Below are 18219 nucleotides of genomic sequence, written 5' to 3'. Positions count from 1 at the left end.
ATTCATTACGATTTGTTCGCTCGTTGGATTCACATGCAGGCTAAAAAGGGTCCTTTTCAGGATCACAAAATTATCTTCAATCTAAAGAGTTTATTGTTTTGTTATCACTCGATATCCCCATCTTGTTCGGCTAAACCTTCCTGTTTAGCGATTTGTTGCCACTCGCCACAGCTTTCACAGTTGGAAAATTTCTTTCTATCCAGCTTTGTGACATGTTGTACAGTAAATTACATTCAATGCGACGTGCCGAAGCGCCACTCAGTGTCGTATTGGAGGCGATTTCAACCTGTAATTGAACATTTGCGATGACAGTGGTACAGTGTCGACTTTCAATGTGGGGTCATAATTTGGATCTCTATGTTTACAAAAATGTCCAACTAAATAAGTCGCATTACATGTCCGTCCAATTAGCTAAATGTCGAACTAATTGTAAATTACTGTACTTTCAATCTGAAAACAATTTAAGAATTAATTAATGAAAATTAAATAATCAGGAAATTCCCCAACTATCAATAAGCTCAGAACAAATGCCAAATTCACATACTCATCAGATCCTGGCAAACAAATTATGAAAAAATCAATTTGTGTTTTATTATTATTTTGGATAATGTTTTAGAAAGCATTGAACTGTATTTCCTAAACTCTTTTTTGGAAGGTTTAATGGTCCTGAAAAGCGCCTTGTTTTATGGAATGGTTCCAATTTAGAAAACTTTGTACTCGTGATTTTGAAAAAAACCATTTCGAACGCCCTCGATGCCGCCTTGTTCTGGATATGCCACCAAAGCAGAACAAACACAAACACAAAGAATTAACTTTGTTCTTCTGCTACCTGCTGCCGTTTTGCGATTGCGTTTGCCATTCGACACTCGCTGCAACTGCCTGTTGTTGTCTTGATGTCCACCGAACTGAATGTGTTCTGTTCTGAATGCGGTTTTTCTAGGTGGACTGGTGCACTGGTACTAACGCGCTCGGCCTAGCTACCCTTGCGGGGAACTCCAGATCAACACGAGCGGGAACTCCAGATCAAGGTTCGAGCGGGATTTTGCCTTTCCCTTCATTTTCCTCCTTTACCATGTCCAGACATGGCTGCTAGGGTTGGTTTGTTGATGTGTTGTGATGCGAACTGATGTGGTGTACGGTTTGAATGAGAATGATCGTTACGGCAGCGGAGCGGGGATTTTTAAGCTGACTGGCTGGCTCGAGAATTACGCATGTGTGAGACTGCGACCAATGTTTCGTTCATTTTTTTCTTTTTCCTTTCCAATCGTGCTTCATTCTATTTCGCTGCTGCTCTGGTTGCCCGTTTTGGTCGGTACGATTTGAGGAGCACAAAATGGACCAATCAAAAATGGGCACATAGTGCATTTTGACAATGCTTGATATTTCACAATTATTCAATTATTTATCTCAAGAAAAATGAAATGTTATTCATTATGATAGATGCGTAGATATATTTCCTATCAATTGATGCAAAAACCTTTGCGATCTATTGAGAAATGCTCGAGTTATAAGCGTTCCAAATCTTGCATTTTTCCTACTTGTTCAGTGCCTAGATTTCCATTTCACCCCCTATATCTTCCGGTTAGACGTAGTCCTACGTCAAAAAGATGTTGCTCCTGCCGTGGATCCTGGTGTAGCTGTTGTTGTCGCGTTCCTTCGTGTATAATTTTACAGACATGGATGAGAAAACGCTGAGGTGAACGCAATTTTGAGTTTTTGTTATGTGCTTTTGCGTTCCATCGTGACGAGTTGAACGGTCCCAAGTCTTTTATTCAATTAACACATTGCTCAATGGCTTACTGCGCAGGTTTTTTATTTTTTACTTAACGCATTGTTCAATAGCTTACTCCTTTTTTTTTTCGCTTAGCACATTGTTTATTGCCGCTACTGAGCGGTCTGCCGCACTTTATTTTCACGCGGTGTTCGTGGCTGCTATTGAGCGGGGTGGTCACACTTTATTTTCACACTGTGTTCATGGCTGCTATTGAGCGGGCCGCGCTGAGTGCTATTCTCTTCTCGCGTTTTTTATACGCTTTATAAAATGTGATCATCAACTGTATCACTACTATTGCTAAGATTAGCCACAATTTTACACTGTGTGCTTCGTGCTCCAGGCTATGCTGTTCCTGGTTTTGGATTACGGTGACCTGCGGGTCGCCGTTTTGATTCGTGTTTTTCGAATCCAGCACCATTACTGTTATATCTGATATGTCGTAAACTTTTTGGCACTTTTTTCGAACACTTTTACACTTTATTAATCGATTCGTTCGATAACTCTAAGTCTGCTCCGAAGACTTAGACTCTGTTCACGGTCGCCATATTCTGTTCGGAGTTTTCTACTGGAGAGTTTCGGATTGAGGTACTTCACCAGTTTGAGGTATTTACCAGATTGATTTTATTTCTGTCGTTTTGCTTACAAGAAGGTTCTTAGCCTAGTGTATATAATAAATGGTTCAATACTTCCAAGAGAGGGATAGCTATAGTTACGCTATGCTATGTGCCATTCGTTAATAGTAAACAGATGTGGGTCAGGTCGCAATGCGATGCGGAGGGCTGAGCATTGCACTTTGTGTTAATGGTAAACAGATTAGCGCTAGGGCGCTTGGGACTTCTCACGTTACAAATAATGAGTATGGATTCGGGGAAGGAGAGTGTGTCACATTGGGTGGTTTATGACATGGAAATGGGAGAATGAATGAATCGGTGTTTTATTGGAAACATATGGTCTAGTGTGGGAATGAGGATATCGGCACAGCACACAATGAAACAGCAAAGGATTCCGCCAACATTTCCAATAAAGATCCTCATACTTCGTACCACCTGTCGTGAGTTCTAATGCAAATTTTCAAAGAAATTGCCGGGACGGAAGGGTTGATTTGCAGCCCCCCAATGTAGCTATAGTCAGTTCTTCTAATAAATGGTCTAAGGAACAGTATTCCTGAAACAATCTCGTCCGTATCTCCTGAACCCTACATCCAACCCGAAATCTGTTGCTGAGAAACACACCGTCCTATTTTTTGTCACATGCGGGACTTGGAAACAATATTTACGCAATCCGGGATTTTTAACTAATCACACAATATTATTTTCATTTTTGAGAGACGAGGATTTTCTGAAGTCATGCAGGAAAAAGTCGGGTGAAATGCGGGAACTCAAAAATTGAGATTGAGTGACCGCCCTGAATATAAAAAGAGGGTTTGCTTCTAAGAGGCACAGGCGTTCACAAATGTTCTTATAGATGGGTAGAAAATGTATAGCAATCGATGGAAAATACTCTGAATAAAGCAGAGTTTTCCAATTTTATGTAATAAAAGTGTGTTGTACACCTCGGGTAATTCTAATCTGATCATCAGAGATTGAAAATTTACCATCATGCGATAGTCGGCCGCGTTAGTACTGTAGTGTATTGCGACGCAAACAGAATTGCTAATCTATCCTGTGGAATGAATCACGTTTCATTAGAATTACATCGAAAGGATGAAAGTTATTTTCCAAACTCTTACTTCGTCGCGAAATATAAAGCCTGTAAGGTACTGATAAGAGTTTATTGCTATAATGTGTTTGTGGCGTCATTTCTTGTCATGTTCTAGGTCGATAGCCTCTTCATTGGCTATCAGATGCTAACGCTTATCGACCGGTAGCCTTTTATTAGACCTTCCAATTGCAAACGCTAATTCTCCGACAGTCAACTTTCTTTGTCGAGGATTATTGTTCGATGAAGATTACAGTTGGGCTCCTCGTTTTTGCAGAAGTCGCATTTTTATTTTCATGTTATCACATTTTACCATCTCTCTGGCAAATTATGGATAATTGTAATTTAAGTTGCAAGCTTATTAAACAATGAAAATTTCTGTCCGAATCAAAATGAAGAGAAATGATTACGAAAAAACATTCTAATATATTGTTTTCCACATCCACACTCTTTCAGCATATCCTCTGGCCGCTTTTTATAGAAACCTTAAGACTTCCACTACAGTTAAGAATCTCTACATTGCCAGCACTGGAATCGCAATAATATTGTTCAACTATGGCTTCGACCTATACCACAGCGCACTGGCAGTGGCCGTGACCTACTTACTCAACACGTTCTTCGCCACCAACCCTCTCCTGGTCCCGCTGAGTTTCGGCTATCATATGGGTTATCTCCTTATTGGTAAGTATTGCATTGCAAAAAAAAAACACAACCATACACAGTTTCACTTTGAAAAACATTCCCCTTCCTTCGCCCCTCAGGTTACTACTTCACCACCTCGGATACGTACGACATAAAATGGACTATGCCGCACTGCGTATTGGCGCTGCGACTAATCGGATTGGCGTTCGACATTTCCGATAGCCACGTCAAAGTGCGCCAGAACAAGAAGGATGCCCAGTGCATCGGCGTGCCGTCCCTGTTGGAGCTGGTGGCTTTCACCTACTTTCCGGCGTCGGTTCTCGTTGGACCCCAGTTCTCAATGCTGCGTTATCAGCGCTTTGTGAGTGGTCAGTACGAGCCGCACACCGCCACCGCTCCCGCTTACTCCGCCAAAAAGCTTCTACAGGGAGCGTTCTATCTGGTTGTGAACCAAGCTGGGTCGCAGTTCGTCTCCGATCAGTATCTGCTGTCGGCGGAGTTCGAGCAGGATTCGTTCTTCATGAAGCACATCTACATGGGGCTGTGGGGAAGATGTGCGCTGTATAAATACATCTCAATATGGCTGCTGGCGGAAGGCGCCGCGGTGTTGTTTGGTGAGTTAATCACACACCAATCCAAAAATGCACGCTTGAATCTCATGAATATCGTTTTGGAATCATGGTGGACATACTAGTGTTTTTGTGCTATGATTGTTGTATAATTTTACGTGTGAAGTATTGCTGTGTGCAGCGAAAGAATAGTTCATTCGCGTGCCGTTTTGTTTATTTTGATTTTATTCCGATCGCCCCAGCGCGCTATTTTTTTTTCGTATAGCAGCTGCTGTGGCGGTTCTATTGTTTATTTTTCTCTCCTCTGTGTTGTTGTTGTTGTTGTTTGTCTCTAGCGTCTCCGTTTAATCTGTGTTGATAAAGTTGGTCATGGAATGTTCTGTCTGTAAACTGGGGATAGTGGTGAGTGACCTGCCGATTTGCTGTAGCGCCAAATGTAGCGGTGTATTCCACTACAGATGCACGCAACTCAGCCGAACATCATCGAAACTCATCAGGTGTAATGATGGTTTATCAGACCAGGGTTGTGGTGAGCAAAACGATGTTATCTCGGATGTAAAAAAAGATAAAGCAAGAGGTGTAGAAGTTATCTTCACTCTCTGACTCAATCACAGACATGTGAGATCACATCGTAGCACAGATAGACAACGCGTTACGGATCGGGATGGAAGAATTGAGACTAAATGTAAATGGGTCTCATGAAAAATTAAATGGTGAGAAAAAAAAGACGGGTGGGTAATGTCGGGGACATAACCGGAGTGACGTAGGACTATAAAAAGGGGACAGCTTTTGTTAAATATATATTTTAAATATATTGTTTTATTTTCTTCTCCTACATGAATTCCTACCTATCTACCTGAAAAATGGATTAGTTTACTGTTTACTCTTTATGAATATGTTGATGGTTCTGAAAAGAACCTTTGGTGTTGTGTTTTTGTTATCACTCGATATTCCCATCTTGTTTGGTTAAACCTTCCTGTTTAGCTATTGCGTTTGCCACTCGCCACAGCTTTCACAGTTGGAAAATTTATTCCCATCCAGCTTGTGACATGTTGTTCAGTAAATTACATTTAATGCGACGTGCCGGAGAAACACTTTGCCACTCACTGAAACTAATTGTTGCCTTGATGAGCGCCGAACCGAAGCTGCTCTGTTCTTGATGCGGGTTTTCTGATTGTCGTGAGCAGCTTTGCAAGCCAACTCGAGCACTCCGACGGCCGAAACTCTATAATCGCTGTTAGGTATACTGGTGCTCCGGCACCAATCCGTTCGGCCTAGTTACCCTTGCGGAGCAATCAGTGAATGCGACCTGCAGGGAACTGGAGACCTGCACGGTTCGAGTGAGACTTTGCCTTTCCCTTAACTTGTCCTCCTTTGTTGCGTCCACGATGCCGATGCCGTACAACCACACGGGTTTACGGTTTGAACGAAAATAAGATATTTTTTGGGGTCCGCGTGTTTTATACTCTAGCGGTACACACTCACAGGTTAGAGACAAATCGGCAAACTCAGCCAGAGGGGCGAGTCCAACGAGACGAACGAATGAGCGTTAAAAGGGAGCGATGGCAAAAAAATACATTCATTACGATTTGTTCGCTCGTTGGATTCACATGCAGGCTAAAAAGGGTACTTTTCAGGATCACAAAATTATCTTCAATCTAAAGAGTTTATTGTTTTGTTATCACTCGATATCCCCATCTTGTTCGACTAAACCTTTCTGTTTAGCGATTGCATTTGCCACTCGCCACAGCTTTCACAGTTGGAAAATTTCTTCCCATCCAGCTTGTGACATATTTTACAGTAAATTACATTCAATGGCACGTCGCATTACCACCACTCAGTATCGGATTGGAGGTAATTTTAACCTGTAATTGAACATTTGCGATGACAGTGGTACAGTGTCGACTTTCAATGTGAGGTCATAATTTGGACCCCGAACTCTATGTTTACAAAAATGTCCAACTAAATATGTCGCATTACAGGTCCGTCCAATTAGCTAAATGTCGAGATAAGTGTAAATTACTGTACTTTCAATCTAGAAGCAATTTAAGAATTGGTGAAAATCAATAAGCTCAGAACAACTGCCAAATTCACATACTCATCATATCCTGGCAAACAAATTATGAAAAAATCAATTTGTGTTTTATTATTATTTTGGATATTGTTTTAGAAAGCATTGAACTGTATTTCCTAAACTCTTTTTTGGAAGGTTTAATGGCCCTGAAAAGCGCCTTGTTTTATGGAATGGTTCCAATTTAGAAAACTTAGTACTCGTGGTTTTGAAAAAAAACATTTCGAACGCCCTCGATGCCGCCTTGTTCTGGATTTGCCACCAAAGCAGTTTGTATAAAGAACAAACTTTTTTCTTCTGCTACCTGATGTCGTTTTGCGATTGCGTTTGCCACTCGCCACTCGCTGCAACTGCCTGTTGTCTTGATGTCCACCGAACCGAATGTGTTCTGTTCCGAATGCGGGTTTTCTTATCGTCGCGAACAGCTTTGCCAGCTAACTCGATCACTTCGGCGGCCGAAACTATATAACGCCGGCTAGGTGGACTGGTGCACTGGTACTAACGCGCTCGGCCTAGCTACCCTTGCGGGGAACTCCAGATCAACACGGTTCGAGCGGGATTTTGCCTTTCCCTTCACTTTTCCTCCTTTACCATGTCCAGACATGGCTGCTTGGGTTGGTTTGTTGATGTGTTGTGATGCGAACCGATGTGGTGTACGGTTTGAATGAGAATGATCGTTACGGCAGCGGAGTGGGGATTTTTAAGCTGACTGGCTGGCTCGAGAATTACGCATGTGTGAGACTGCGACCAATGTTTCGTTCATTTTTTTCTTTTTCCTTTCCAATCGTGCTTCATTCTATTTCGCTGCTGCCTGGTTGCCCGTTTTGGCCTGCAGAATCGCACCAACATAAACGAAAGAAAATTAAATTTGTAAATAGTGAAAATGATAATGTATTTCAAGATAAAATAAGTTTCGCGGATGTAGTTGAAGGTTCGAATGTAGCTGATAATAGTATTGTATCGGGTACAAGTATCAAGCAAAGTAATCGTAAGTTCATTGCAATAAAACCTAAAGAGTCCAAACAAGCTTGCGAGGATACTCGTAAAATTTTTAGAACAAAATTAGACCCAAGAACATACAAAATCAGTAACTTTAGAAATGGAAGAGATGGCTCCATTATTGTTGAGTGTGCAACTGGAGCCAATGTAAATGATATGAGAAATAACATCGAAAGTTGAAGACTATAGATCTGTTGTTCCCACGGTGCCGATCATTGCTAACTGGTTACCTACCACAAGTTTGGAAGGAATCCTTAGTAGTTCCCATTCAGAAGGTTGCTGGGACAATTAAAGCCGAAGAGTTTCGTTCCATCAACATGAGAAAATTTTGGAACTAGTTGTTAAAGGCCAGCTGCTAGAATATTTGAATCGTAACTCTTTACTAATACCAGAACAATCGGGAAGGTCATTCCTGTGAAACCGCTTTGAACTTGGTGTTAGCAAAATGGAACGAAAAACTAAAAGATGAAGACATGATTGTTGCTGTTTTCTTGGATCTAAAGCGCGCTTTCGAGACAATTTATAGGCCCTTGTTGTTGAACACGATTAAGCGCTTTGGAATTATGAGTACTGCATATAAATGGTTTGAAAGCTATTTTTATGACAGAACTCAACGGACTGCTTTTGACGATTTCATTTCCAGTCCCGTAGGGAATAATCTTGGAGTACCTCAGGGGAGTGCATTAGGGTTCATTTTATTCATTATGTCCATCAATGACATGCGACGAGTTTCACGATATTGCGATATTAATCTTTTTGCTGTGTTATTCATTGCAGCTGAGAATGTATATGAGGTCGTTTTACACTTGAATGGAGATTTGCGTTTTTTAAGTATATGTTTGATGTATAAGCAATTGAAATTGAACAATAATAAGACTAAATATATGGTAATCTCGCGAAATCGAATAAATGAAAACGTCTCTATTGTGATTGATGATGAGACCAGATTAAATATCTTGGCGTGATTATTGATGACAAACTTGAGTTCAATACTCATATTGACAATGTCATCAAGAAAATTGCCAAGAAGTATGAAATTTTGTGTCGACTAAGAAAAGATTTTACTATTTGCAGTAAAATACAGCTATACAAATCAATCATCTCTCCTCATCTAGACTTTTGTTCTTCCATTTTGTTTTTGGGTAATGGAACGCAAATATCGAGATTACAGCGCTTGCAGAATAAAATAATGCGTTTGATTTTACAATGTAGCAGGTTCACTTCCTCTGCAATGGTTATCTGTGAAGCAAATAATTGTGTATTTAACCATGGTGTTAATTTTTAAGGTAATTAACGGTTTACTGCCTCGATATTTGTGTGATCGAATTGATAAGGGAAGTGACTTTCATAGATAAAATACTAGAAACGCGGATGAAATAAGAACACCACATTTCTTAACATGTGCTCCACAAAGTTCGCTATATTTTAAAGGAGTAAATGTTTTCAACTCGATGCCAAGGCATATGAAACGTGCAACAACACTAGCGAAGTTTTATACGAACGGATATCTTAATGTGAACAGTTTTTTTATATTTTTTTTGTCTTATTATTCTCAATGTATGATTTGACGAAGTTTTTTTTAAACGGATTATATTGATAGACAATTTTGAACAATTTTTCTTCTATGTTATATATTTTTTGTATTCAATTTGTATCCGTCTCTATTATGTCTGTCATGACCTTGGTGAAGATGGACTATTTTAATTTTAGTTTTGTTGTTTTTTATATTGTAGTAGTTGAAAAAAAAACGAGGGGTTGTAGGGTTTGTATCCGACACGAGCTAATTCGTTGGAAGACAAACAGACCATAAAACATATCTCACATTTTTATGGATTTACCTCCTACGAGGCGAAATCCTAAATAAACAAAGTGGACAATAACGATCGTCTGTACCACTTCAAGTGGAATATTTGCTAGCGTTCACAGTTCGAGGGGAAACATAAAACACAAAACGAGCAGAATAAGCGAACTTTGTTGTTTCAGGCACACAAAAATTCCGAGAATTAGCTTACTTACTATGGAAGGGTGGAGTTTACTTCGCAAATATTCTCTTTTCGCTATCCCCCTTCGTTGTTTCTATTCTAGCGGCTGCATAAGTGACCCGTTATAGACAGCTCTGTTCGGGAAAGCACACAAATGGACAGAACTAATGTATGGGGAAATGCGAATGCTTCCAATTTTCATCAATTTAAACCAAATGTAGACTATGGGATTGCAATGTATAACATATCAAACAAATCTTAGAAAACTTTCAATTCGATTGGTATGCAAATCGTTTAAATGCGTTCGCAACAAAAATAGTTATCAACTTTAACTTTATTCCATGAAAACGTGATCTGTTTTCTGATTTAACACCCTTAATATAAGACGTAGTCCTACGTCAAAAATAAAAGTAGTCTACACAAGTTTGAGCATCGCGCGCGTTGTACAGATATAAAGGAAAGTTTTGTGAGAGCCGGTCTAGAAATTGTTCGTAAAGAAAAATTTCTCGATTTCTCTGGATGGGGATATTCAAAGTCAATCCAAAACGAGGCTGGCGGTTGGACTTTTGGCTTAGTGGACCATTTGGCTGCAATGGCCTTGTCGTGACCGTATCGGTTTTGTGGCGGACAAGACTGAGTATTGGCTTGTCTTTTGACATTGCATTTTTTTGAACTAATATCTGTAAATAAAATCAGTGTTTCTTTTTGACGTAGGACTACGTCTAACCGGAAGATATAGGGGGTGAAATGGAAATCTAGGCACTGAACAAGTAGGAAAAAATGCAAGATTTGGAACGCTTATAACACGAGCATTTCTCAATAGATCGCAAAGGTTTTTGCATCAATTGATAGGAAATATATCCACGCATCTATCATAACGAATAACATTTCATTTTTCTTGAGATAAATAATTGAATAATTGTGAAATATCAAGCATTGTCAAAATGCACTATGTGCCCATTTTTGATTGGTTCATTTTGTGCTCCTCAAATCGTACCGACCAAAACGGGCAACCAGAGCAGCAGCGAATGAAGCACGATTGGAAAGGAAAAATAAAAAAAAATAAACGAAAGCGCAGTCTCACACATGCGTATTTCTCGAGCCAGCCAGTCAGCTTAAAAATCCCCGCTCCGTTGCCGTAACGATCATTTTCATTCAAACCGTACACCACATCGGATCGCATCACAACACATCAACAAACCAACCCAAGCAGCCATGTCTGGACATGGCAAAGGAGGAAAAGTGAAGGGAAAGGCCAAATCCCGCTCGAACCGTGTTTATCTGGAGTTCCCCGCAAGGGTAGCTAGGCCGAGCGCGATAGTACCAGTGCACCAGTCCAGCTAGCCGGCGTTTTATAGTTTCGGCCCCCGAAGTGATCGAGTTAGCTGGCAAAGCTGCTCGCGACGATAAGAAAACCCGCATTCGGAATAGAACACATTCGGTTCGGTGGACATCAAGACAACAACAGGCAGTTGCAGCGAGTGGCGAGTGGCAAACGCAATCGCAAAACGGCATCAGGTAGCAGAAGAAAAAAGTTTGTTCTTTATACAAACTGCTTTGGTGGCAAATCCAGAACAAGGCGGCATCGAGGGCGTTCGAAATGGTTTTTTTCAAAACCACGAGTACTAAGTTTTCTAAATTGGAACCATTCCATAAAACAAGGCGCTTTTCAGGGCCATTAAACCTTCCAAAAAAGAGTTTAGGAAATACAGTTCAATGCTTTCTAAAACATTATCCAAAATAATAATAAAACACAAATTGATTTTTTCATAATTTATTTGCCAGGATATGATGAGTATGTGAATTTGGCAGTTGTTCTGAGCATATTGATTTTCACCAATTCTTAAATTGCTTCTAGATTGAAAGTACAGTAATTTACACTTATCTCGACATTTAGCTAATTGGACGGACCTGTAATGCGACATATTTAGTTGGACATTTTTGTAAACATAGAGTTCGGGGTCCAAATTATGACCCCACATCGAAAATCGACACTGTACCACTGTCATCGCAAATGTTCAATTACAGGTTAAAATTACCTCCAATCCGATACTGAGTGGTGGTAATGCGACGTGCCATTGAATGTAATTTACTGTAAAATACGTCACAAGCTGGATGGGAAGAAATTTTCCAACTGTGAAAGCTGTGGCGAGTGGCAAATGCAATCGCTAAACAGAAAGGCTTAGCCGAACAAGATGGGGATATCGAGTGATAACAAAACAATAAACTCTTTAGATTGAAGATAATTTTGTGATCCTTAAAAGGACCCTTTTTAGCCTGCATGTGAATCCAACGAGCGAACAAATCGTAATGAATGTATTTTTTTGCCATCGCTCCCTTTTAACGCCCATTCGTTCGTCTCGTTGGACTTGCCCCTCTGGATGAGTCTGCCGATTTGTCTCTATCCTGTGAGTGTGTACCGCTAGAGTATAAAACACGCGGACCCCAAAAAAATATCTTATTTTCTTTCAAACCGTAAACCCGTGTGGTTGTACGGCATCGGCATCGTGGACGTAACAAAGGAGGACAAGTTAAGGGAAAGGCAAAGTCTCACTCGAACCGTGCAGGTCTCCAGTTCCCTCTTGGTCGCATTCACTGATTGCTCCGCAAGGGTAACTAGGCCGAACGGATTGGTGCCGGAGCACCAGTATACCTAACAGCGATTATAGAGTTTCGGCCGTCGGAGTGCTCGAGTTGGCTTGCAAAGCTGCTCACGACAATCAGAAAACCCGCATCAAGAACAGAGCAGCTTCAAGGCAACAATTAGTTTCAGTGAGTGGCAAAGTGTTTCTCCGGCACGTCACATTAAATGTAATTTACTGAACAATATGTCACAAGCTGGATGGGAAGAAATTTTCCAACTGTGAAAGTTGTGGCGAGTGGCAAACGCAATAGCTAAACAGGAAGGTTTAACCGAACAAGATGGGAATATCGAGTGATAACAAAAACACAACACCAAAGGTTCTTTTCAGAACCATCAACATATTCATAAAGAGTAAACAGTAAACTAATCCATTTTTCAGGTAGATAGGTAGGTATTCACGTAGGAGAAGAAAATAAAACAGTATATTTAAAATATATATTTAACAAAAGCTGTCCCCTTTGTATAGTCCTACGTCACTCCGGTTATGTCCCCGACATTACCCACCCGTCTTTTTTTGCTAAACTGATTTCATTGCTGAAAAAACGAAAAATGTGTTTTAGATAACCTCTGTAGGGGAAGGAGGAGGGATCATCATCAAAAAAAAAACAAAACCTTAACAAATCGCTCTGCATAATGAATGTATGACTACAATCAACATTTTATTTACTATACGATAGATTGTGTTAGTTGTAAACGTAAGCAAAGCGTAAAATCGGCGTAATCGCGTCTTTATGCGCGCAAATCCACTCATTCGTGATTGCTATTACTTAGCTTGGCGCGCACGTGATCGATTCATCAAACGAATACGACGCTTGATATGATGTTTACTTTTGTTTGTTTTTTTGTCAGGTCTTACTTACATCGATGCCAAACCAGGCGAACGTGAATACGATCCGGACGAGCTGTCCGGATGTTCCAACATCAAGGTGGGCGTATTCGAGAACACCAGCAAATTTGGTCACTATGTAGAATCATTCAATGTTCAAACTAACCACTGGGTTGCCGTGAATGTATACAAACGACTGAAGTTCCTAAACAACCGCAACCTGAGTCACTTCGGTGCGTTGCTGTTTTTGGCCGTTTGGCATGGATTCCACAGCGGATACTACATGACCTTCTTCATGGAATTCATGGTGATTCGCATGGAGAAAGAGGTAACAATCGTATCAATTCCGTTTTTGACCATATCCTTGTTCTAATGTTTTATTTCAGGTCGAACCAATCTTCCAGAAGAGCGAAAAGTTTCAAAGCCTTCTCCAGCAGCCCCTTATGAAGATAACCGTATTTATTTTGCTCAAATTCTACACCATTGTTTTCGCCGGTTGGTGTCTGGTGCCGTTCGTGCTTCTCAGCTTCTCCAAGTGGTGGCATGTCTATAGTACTGTCCGTTTCACCGGATTTTTCCTATTCCTGTTGGGTAACGTAGCTCTCAAACCACTGCTTCTACTCATTCTACCTCCGAACAAATCCACCGATGAGGCTAAGAAATCTAATTAATCTAACGTCTCATCGATTGGGAGTCAGCCGCCGGATTTTTCCTCGTTCTTAACTGATCTGATCTTTGCAAAGCTTTAAAAGAAAAAGAAACAAATATAACAGTCGAGCTGAACGCTGCAAAGGGGGGGAAAAGGTGATTCAAACAAACAAAAGACATTTGAATCCATCCAACTTTATTCGTTGGCCGTATTAAGGACACTAGTTTAAGGGACTATTATTATTTCCATTTGCTTGTAAAATCTCGACGGCACTCAAGTATGAATTGTAGTTTTATTGTAAACAAATAATGGTTCGCAGGAAACCATAGGTTCAATTAGTACATTTACAGCGCTCGGCTACCTCTTGCCCATCTCTTCTTAACCGTCACAAGGACTCTGAATGAGTCCTTCGGGAATATAAAAATTAAAGTTTCTCAACCCGTATTTATCATAATTCTTGAATCGTGAGAGTTGAATATTAGAAGAAAATAAGAGCAACAGTGAAAGACGTAGTTTTCCAATGCAATGCGGGAAAGTATTTATTTTGTTAACAAACAAATAACACGTAGTGACCGAATCGATGAGTATTTGAGCGTAATTGTAAGTTAGAGAAGAAAGATTGAAACAATTGGGCAACAACACTAGGACTTAAAAAAATGTGAGAAGAAAACACGCAATTACTTTTAAATAACATTCAAATAAAAAAGTGCTAGTCAGAGTTTATGAGTTTGATGAAACCCGTGTTTTGTATTTTGGGATGGTGAATATCATGACAGCCCTACGATACGAAGCACCATAAGTGTTGCGGGGTGAAGATTGATCGTCTTAATACGGCAAATACGGTATTTTTTTCATTTATTTTTACAGGCTCAGTTACATAGGTTTAAAGGAGCCGAACTCTTAGCTATACTTTTATTAGTATATATCGACATGTTTCCTTGAATCTAGGGTTAATAAAGTAGGAAACCGATTACTCGCGGTCGACTCGAGATTAGAAGGGTGACATAGTTTCTTTTGGAAAAGGAGGGGATATAAGGATATTGTACAATGTTCACACTCGCATTCACAATCACACTCATCATACTCAATTCTTAAATCTATTATTATATCTATTATGTATATACATTTCAGCTTATTCTATAGTTAGTCAGAAGGGAAACAGTCGCTCGCGAAGGAAAAAAAAAGGAGAGGATAAGGGTGTACGGACAATCACACACGAAGATCGATAGTTTTAAGGAAAACATATATTAGGGACATGTAATCGAGGTCTAACCGAGCCAACACATCTCTCACCGGTACATTGGGCTGTCTACCTCGGGTCCGAAGGGAGTTTTCTAAATTCGATCTGGCGACCAGATACACCTCGCACGACCAAACAACGTGTTCGATGTCGTGGTAACCTTGGCCACAAACACAAAGATTGTTGCTGGCAAGATTGAAACGAAAGAGTAGCGCATCTAACGAACAGTGATTGGACATGAGTCGGGAGAAGGTGCGAATAAAGTCCCGACTCAAGTCCAGACTTTTGAACCATGGTTTGAGGCTAACCTTAGGGATAATCGAGTGGAGCCACCGGCCCAATTCATCTTCGTTCCATTTGCGTTGCCAGTTAACTATGGTATTTTTGCGGACTAAAGAATAAAATTCATTGAAGGCGATTTGACGCTGATAAATATCGCCTTCAATTGCACCTACCTTTGCTAATGAGTCAGCCCTCTCATTACCCGGAATTGAGCAATGTGAAGGGACCCAGACAAAGGTAATGACATAACAGCGTCTGGATAAAGCACTCAAAATTTCTCGTATTCTCTCAAGGAAGTACGGCGAGTGCTTTTCCGGCCTCACTGAACGGATAGCTTCGACAGAGCTAAGACTATCCGTTACAATGTAATAGTGTTCAACAGGTCGTGAGGCGACGCTGTCCAGCGCCCAGTGTATCGCTGCCAATTCAGCAATATACACTGAGCAAGGATTCTGAAGACTGTGTGAGGTGCTAAAAAATTCGTTGAACACTCCAAATCCTGTGGACTCATTCATAGAGGACCCATCAGTAAAGTACATATTATCACAATTGATATCCCCATACTTTGCATCGAAGATCGTTGGAACGATCCTCGATCGAAGATAGTCTGATGTTCCATGGATATCCTGCTTCATGGACAGATCAAAATGCACAGAGGAATTGATGTAGTCAGGAAAACAAACACGGTTGGGTATACGAAGTATACGATTAACCTGCATGGAGACGAATTCATGATATGAGCTCATGAATCCAGAATGAAAATTTAGCTCGATCAGCTGCTCAAAATTTCCGATCACCAATGGGTTCATAACCTTACACCGGATGAAGAACCGAAGAGATAATAAATTGAAGCGATCTTTTAGTGGGAGTAAGCCTGCCAAAACCTCGAGACTCATGGTATGCGTTGAGGGCATACATCCCAACGCGATACGGAGACAAAGATACTGAATTCGCTCGAGTTTAATGAGGTGTGTTTTGGCAGCTGATTGAAAACAGAAACTGCCATACTCCATCACTGAGAGAATAGTTGTTCGATACAACATTATAAGATCTTCGGGATGGGCTCCCCACCAGGTGCCGGTAATTGTACGGAGAAAGTTTATTCTTTGTTGACATTTTTTACTCAGATACCTAATATGGGCCCCCCAAGTACATTTAGAGTCGAACCAAACCCCAAGATACTTGAATGACATAGCATGAGTGATCGGTTTACCCAAAAGTTGAAGCTTTGGTTTTGCTGGTTTATGCTTCCTAGAAAAAACCACCATCTCTGTTTTCTCCGTGGAGAATTCGATCCCTGGCCCAATGGCCCAGGTTGAAAAATTGTTCAAAGTATCTTGTAAGGGTCCTTGCAGGTCGGATTCGTTTGATCCTACGACAGACACCACTCCATCATCTGCAAGTTGTCTTAGGCTGCAATTTTGTGTAAGGCAATTGTCAATGTCGCTTACGTAGAAGTTGTACAAAAGGGGGCTTAAACATGAGTCCTGGGGGAGTCCCATGTAAGAGACCCGACTTACTGCCGAATCTCCGTGAGAAAAGTTCAAATGTTTCTCACAAAGCAAGTTATATAACATATTATTCAATAGAGGCGGCAGACCCCGAGATTGTAATTTGTCTGACAAAACCTCTATTGAAACAGAATCAAAGGCCCCCTTTATGTCCAAGAATACTGAAGCCATTTGTTTTTTTTCGGCGTAAGCCATTTGAATTTCTGAAGAAAGCAACGCAAGACAATCATTCGTCCCCTTGCCCCTGCGGAACCCATATTGTGTATCTGAGAGTAGGCCATTCGTTTCAACCCATCGATCAAGGCGAAACAAGATCATTTTCTCCAACAATTTCCGTATACAAGACAGCATTGCTATTGGGCGGTACGAATTGAAGTCGGACGCGGGTTTTCCGGGTTTTTGAATAGCTATAACTCGTACTTGTCTCCAATCATCTGGAACAATATTATGCTCCAGAAACCGATTGAATAAGTTCAACAAGCGATGTTTCGCCACATCAGGGAGATTTTTCAGCAAGTTGAACTTAATTCTATCCGATCCCGGAGCAGAATTGTTACATGAAAGGAGAGCAAGAGAGAATTCTACCATCGAAAACTCGGAATCAAGATCGCACCTATCTTGTGGTATATCTCGAATAATTCTTTGCACTGGAGCGGAATCGGGACAAACCTTTCGTGCAAAATTAAAAATCCATCGATGTGAATATTCCTCGCTTTCATTGGGTGAAGAGCGATTTCTCATGTTTCGAGCCACTTTCCATAATTTTTTCATTGACGTTTCTCGTGATAAACCTCCCACGAAATTTCGCCAATAAGCACGTTTTTTCCCTTTGATCAAGTTTTTAAATTGATTTTCAAGGTCCAAATACGTTTGAAAATTCTCAATGGTTCCACGTTTCCGAAAAGCTTTAAATGCATTCGACTTATCTCCATAAAGCTTGGAACACTGGCCATCCCACCATGGATTGGGAGGCCTTCGACGAATAGTGGAACCTGGGATGGGTTTCGTTTGAGCGCGAACCGCGCTGTCATAGATCAAACGAGAAATGAAGTTATACTCCTCCAATGGAGGCAAACCATCTCTGGAATTGATGGCTAGAGCAATCGCGTCCGCATATTTTTTCCAGTCAATGTGTCTTGTGAGGTCGTATGCCATGTTTATTGATTCAGAAGAATTCAACCCATTGGTGATAGAAATTTTGATTGGCAAGTGATCACTACCGTTGGGATCCTGGATTACATTCCACTTGCAATCTAACGATAGTGAATTCGAGCAAAGCGAGAGGTCAAGAGCACTTGGTTTAGCAGGAGGTTTAGGTACACGTGTTGTTTC

The 18219-nt window shown here is 40.7% G+C and overlaps 1 protein-coding gene across 2 annotated transcripts in view; it reads left to right on the top strand.

Moving 5' to 3' along the window:
- Window positions 1–14591, top strand: part of LOC129766949 (lysophospholipid acyltransferase 5) — a 57311-nt gene extending 42720 nt beyond the window's left edge. For both annotated transcript variants that reach the window (XM_055767545.1, XM_055767546.1), the window contains exons 3-6: window positions 3929–4153; window positions 4234–4728; window positions 13229–13533; window positions 13592–14591. In XM_055767545.1, the coding sequence (XP_055623520.1) occupies window positions 3929–4153; window positions 4234–4728; window positions 13229–13533; window positions 13592–13876 (1310 nt within the window). In that variant the 3' untranslated portion in view covers window positions 13877–14591. The remainder of the gene's footprint in view (window positions 1–3928; window positions 4154–4233; window positions 4729–13228; window positions 13534–13591) is intronic.
- The last annotated feature ends 3628 nt before the right edge of the window (window positions 14592–18219 follow it).

The sequence above is a fragment of the Toxorhynchites rutilus genome, chromosome 2 (assembly GCF_029784135.1).
Source record: "Toxorhynchites rutilus septentrionalis strain SRP chromosome 2, ASM2978413v1, whole genome shotgun sequence".
In the NCBI taxonomy this organism is placed as follows: Eukaryota; Metazoa; Arthropoda; class Insecta; order Diptera; family Culicidae; genus Toxorhynchites; species Toxorhynchites rutilus.
This window is presented reverse-complemented; position numbering and strand designations above follow the sequence as displayed.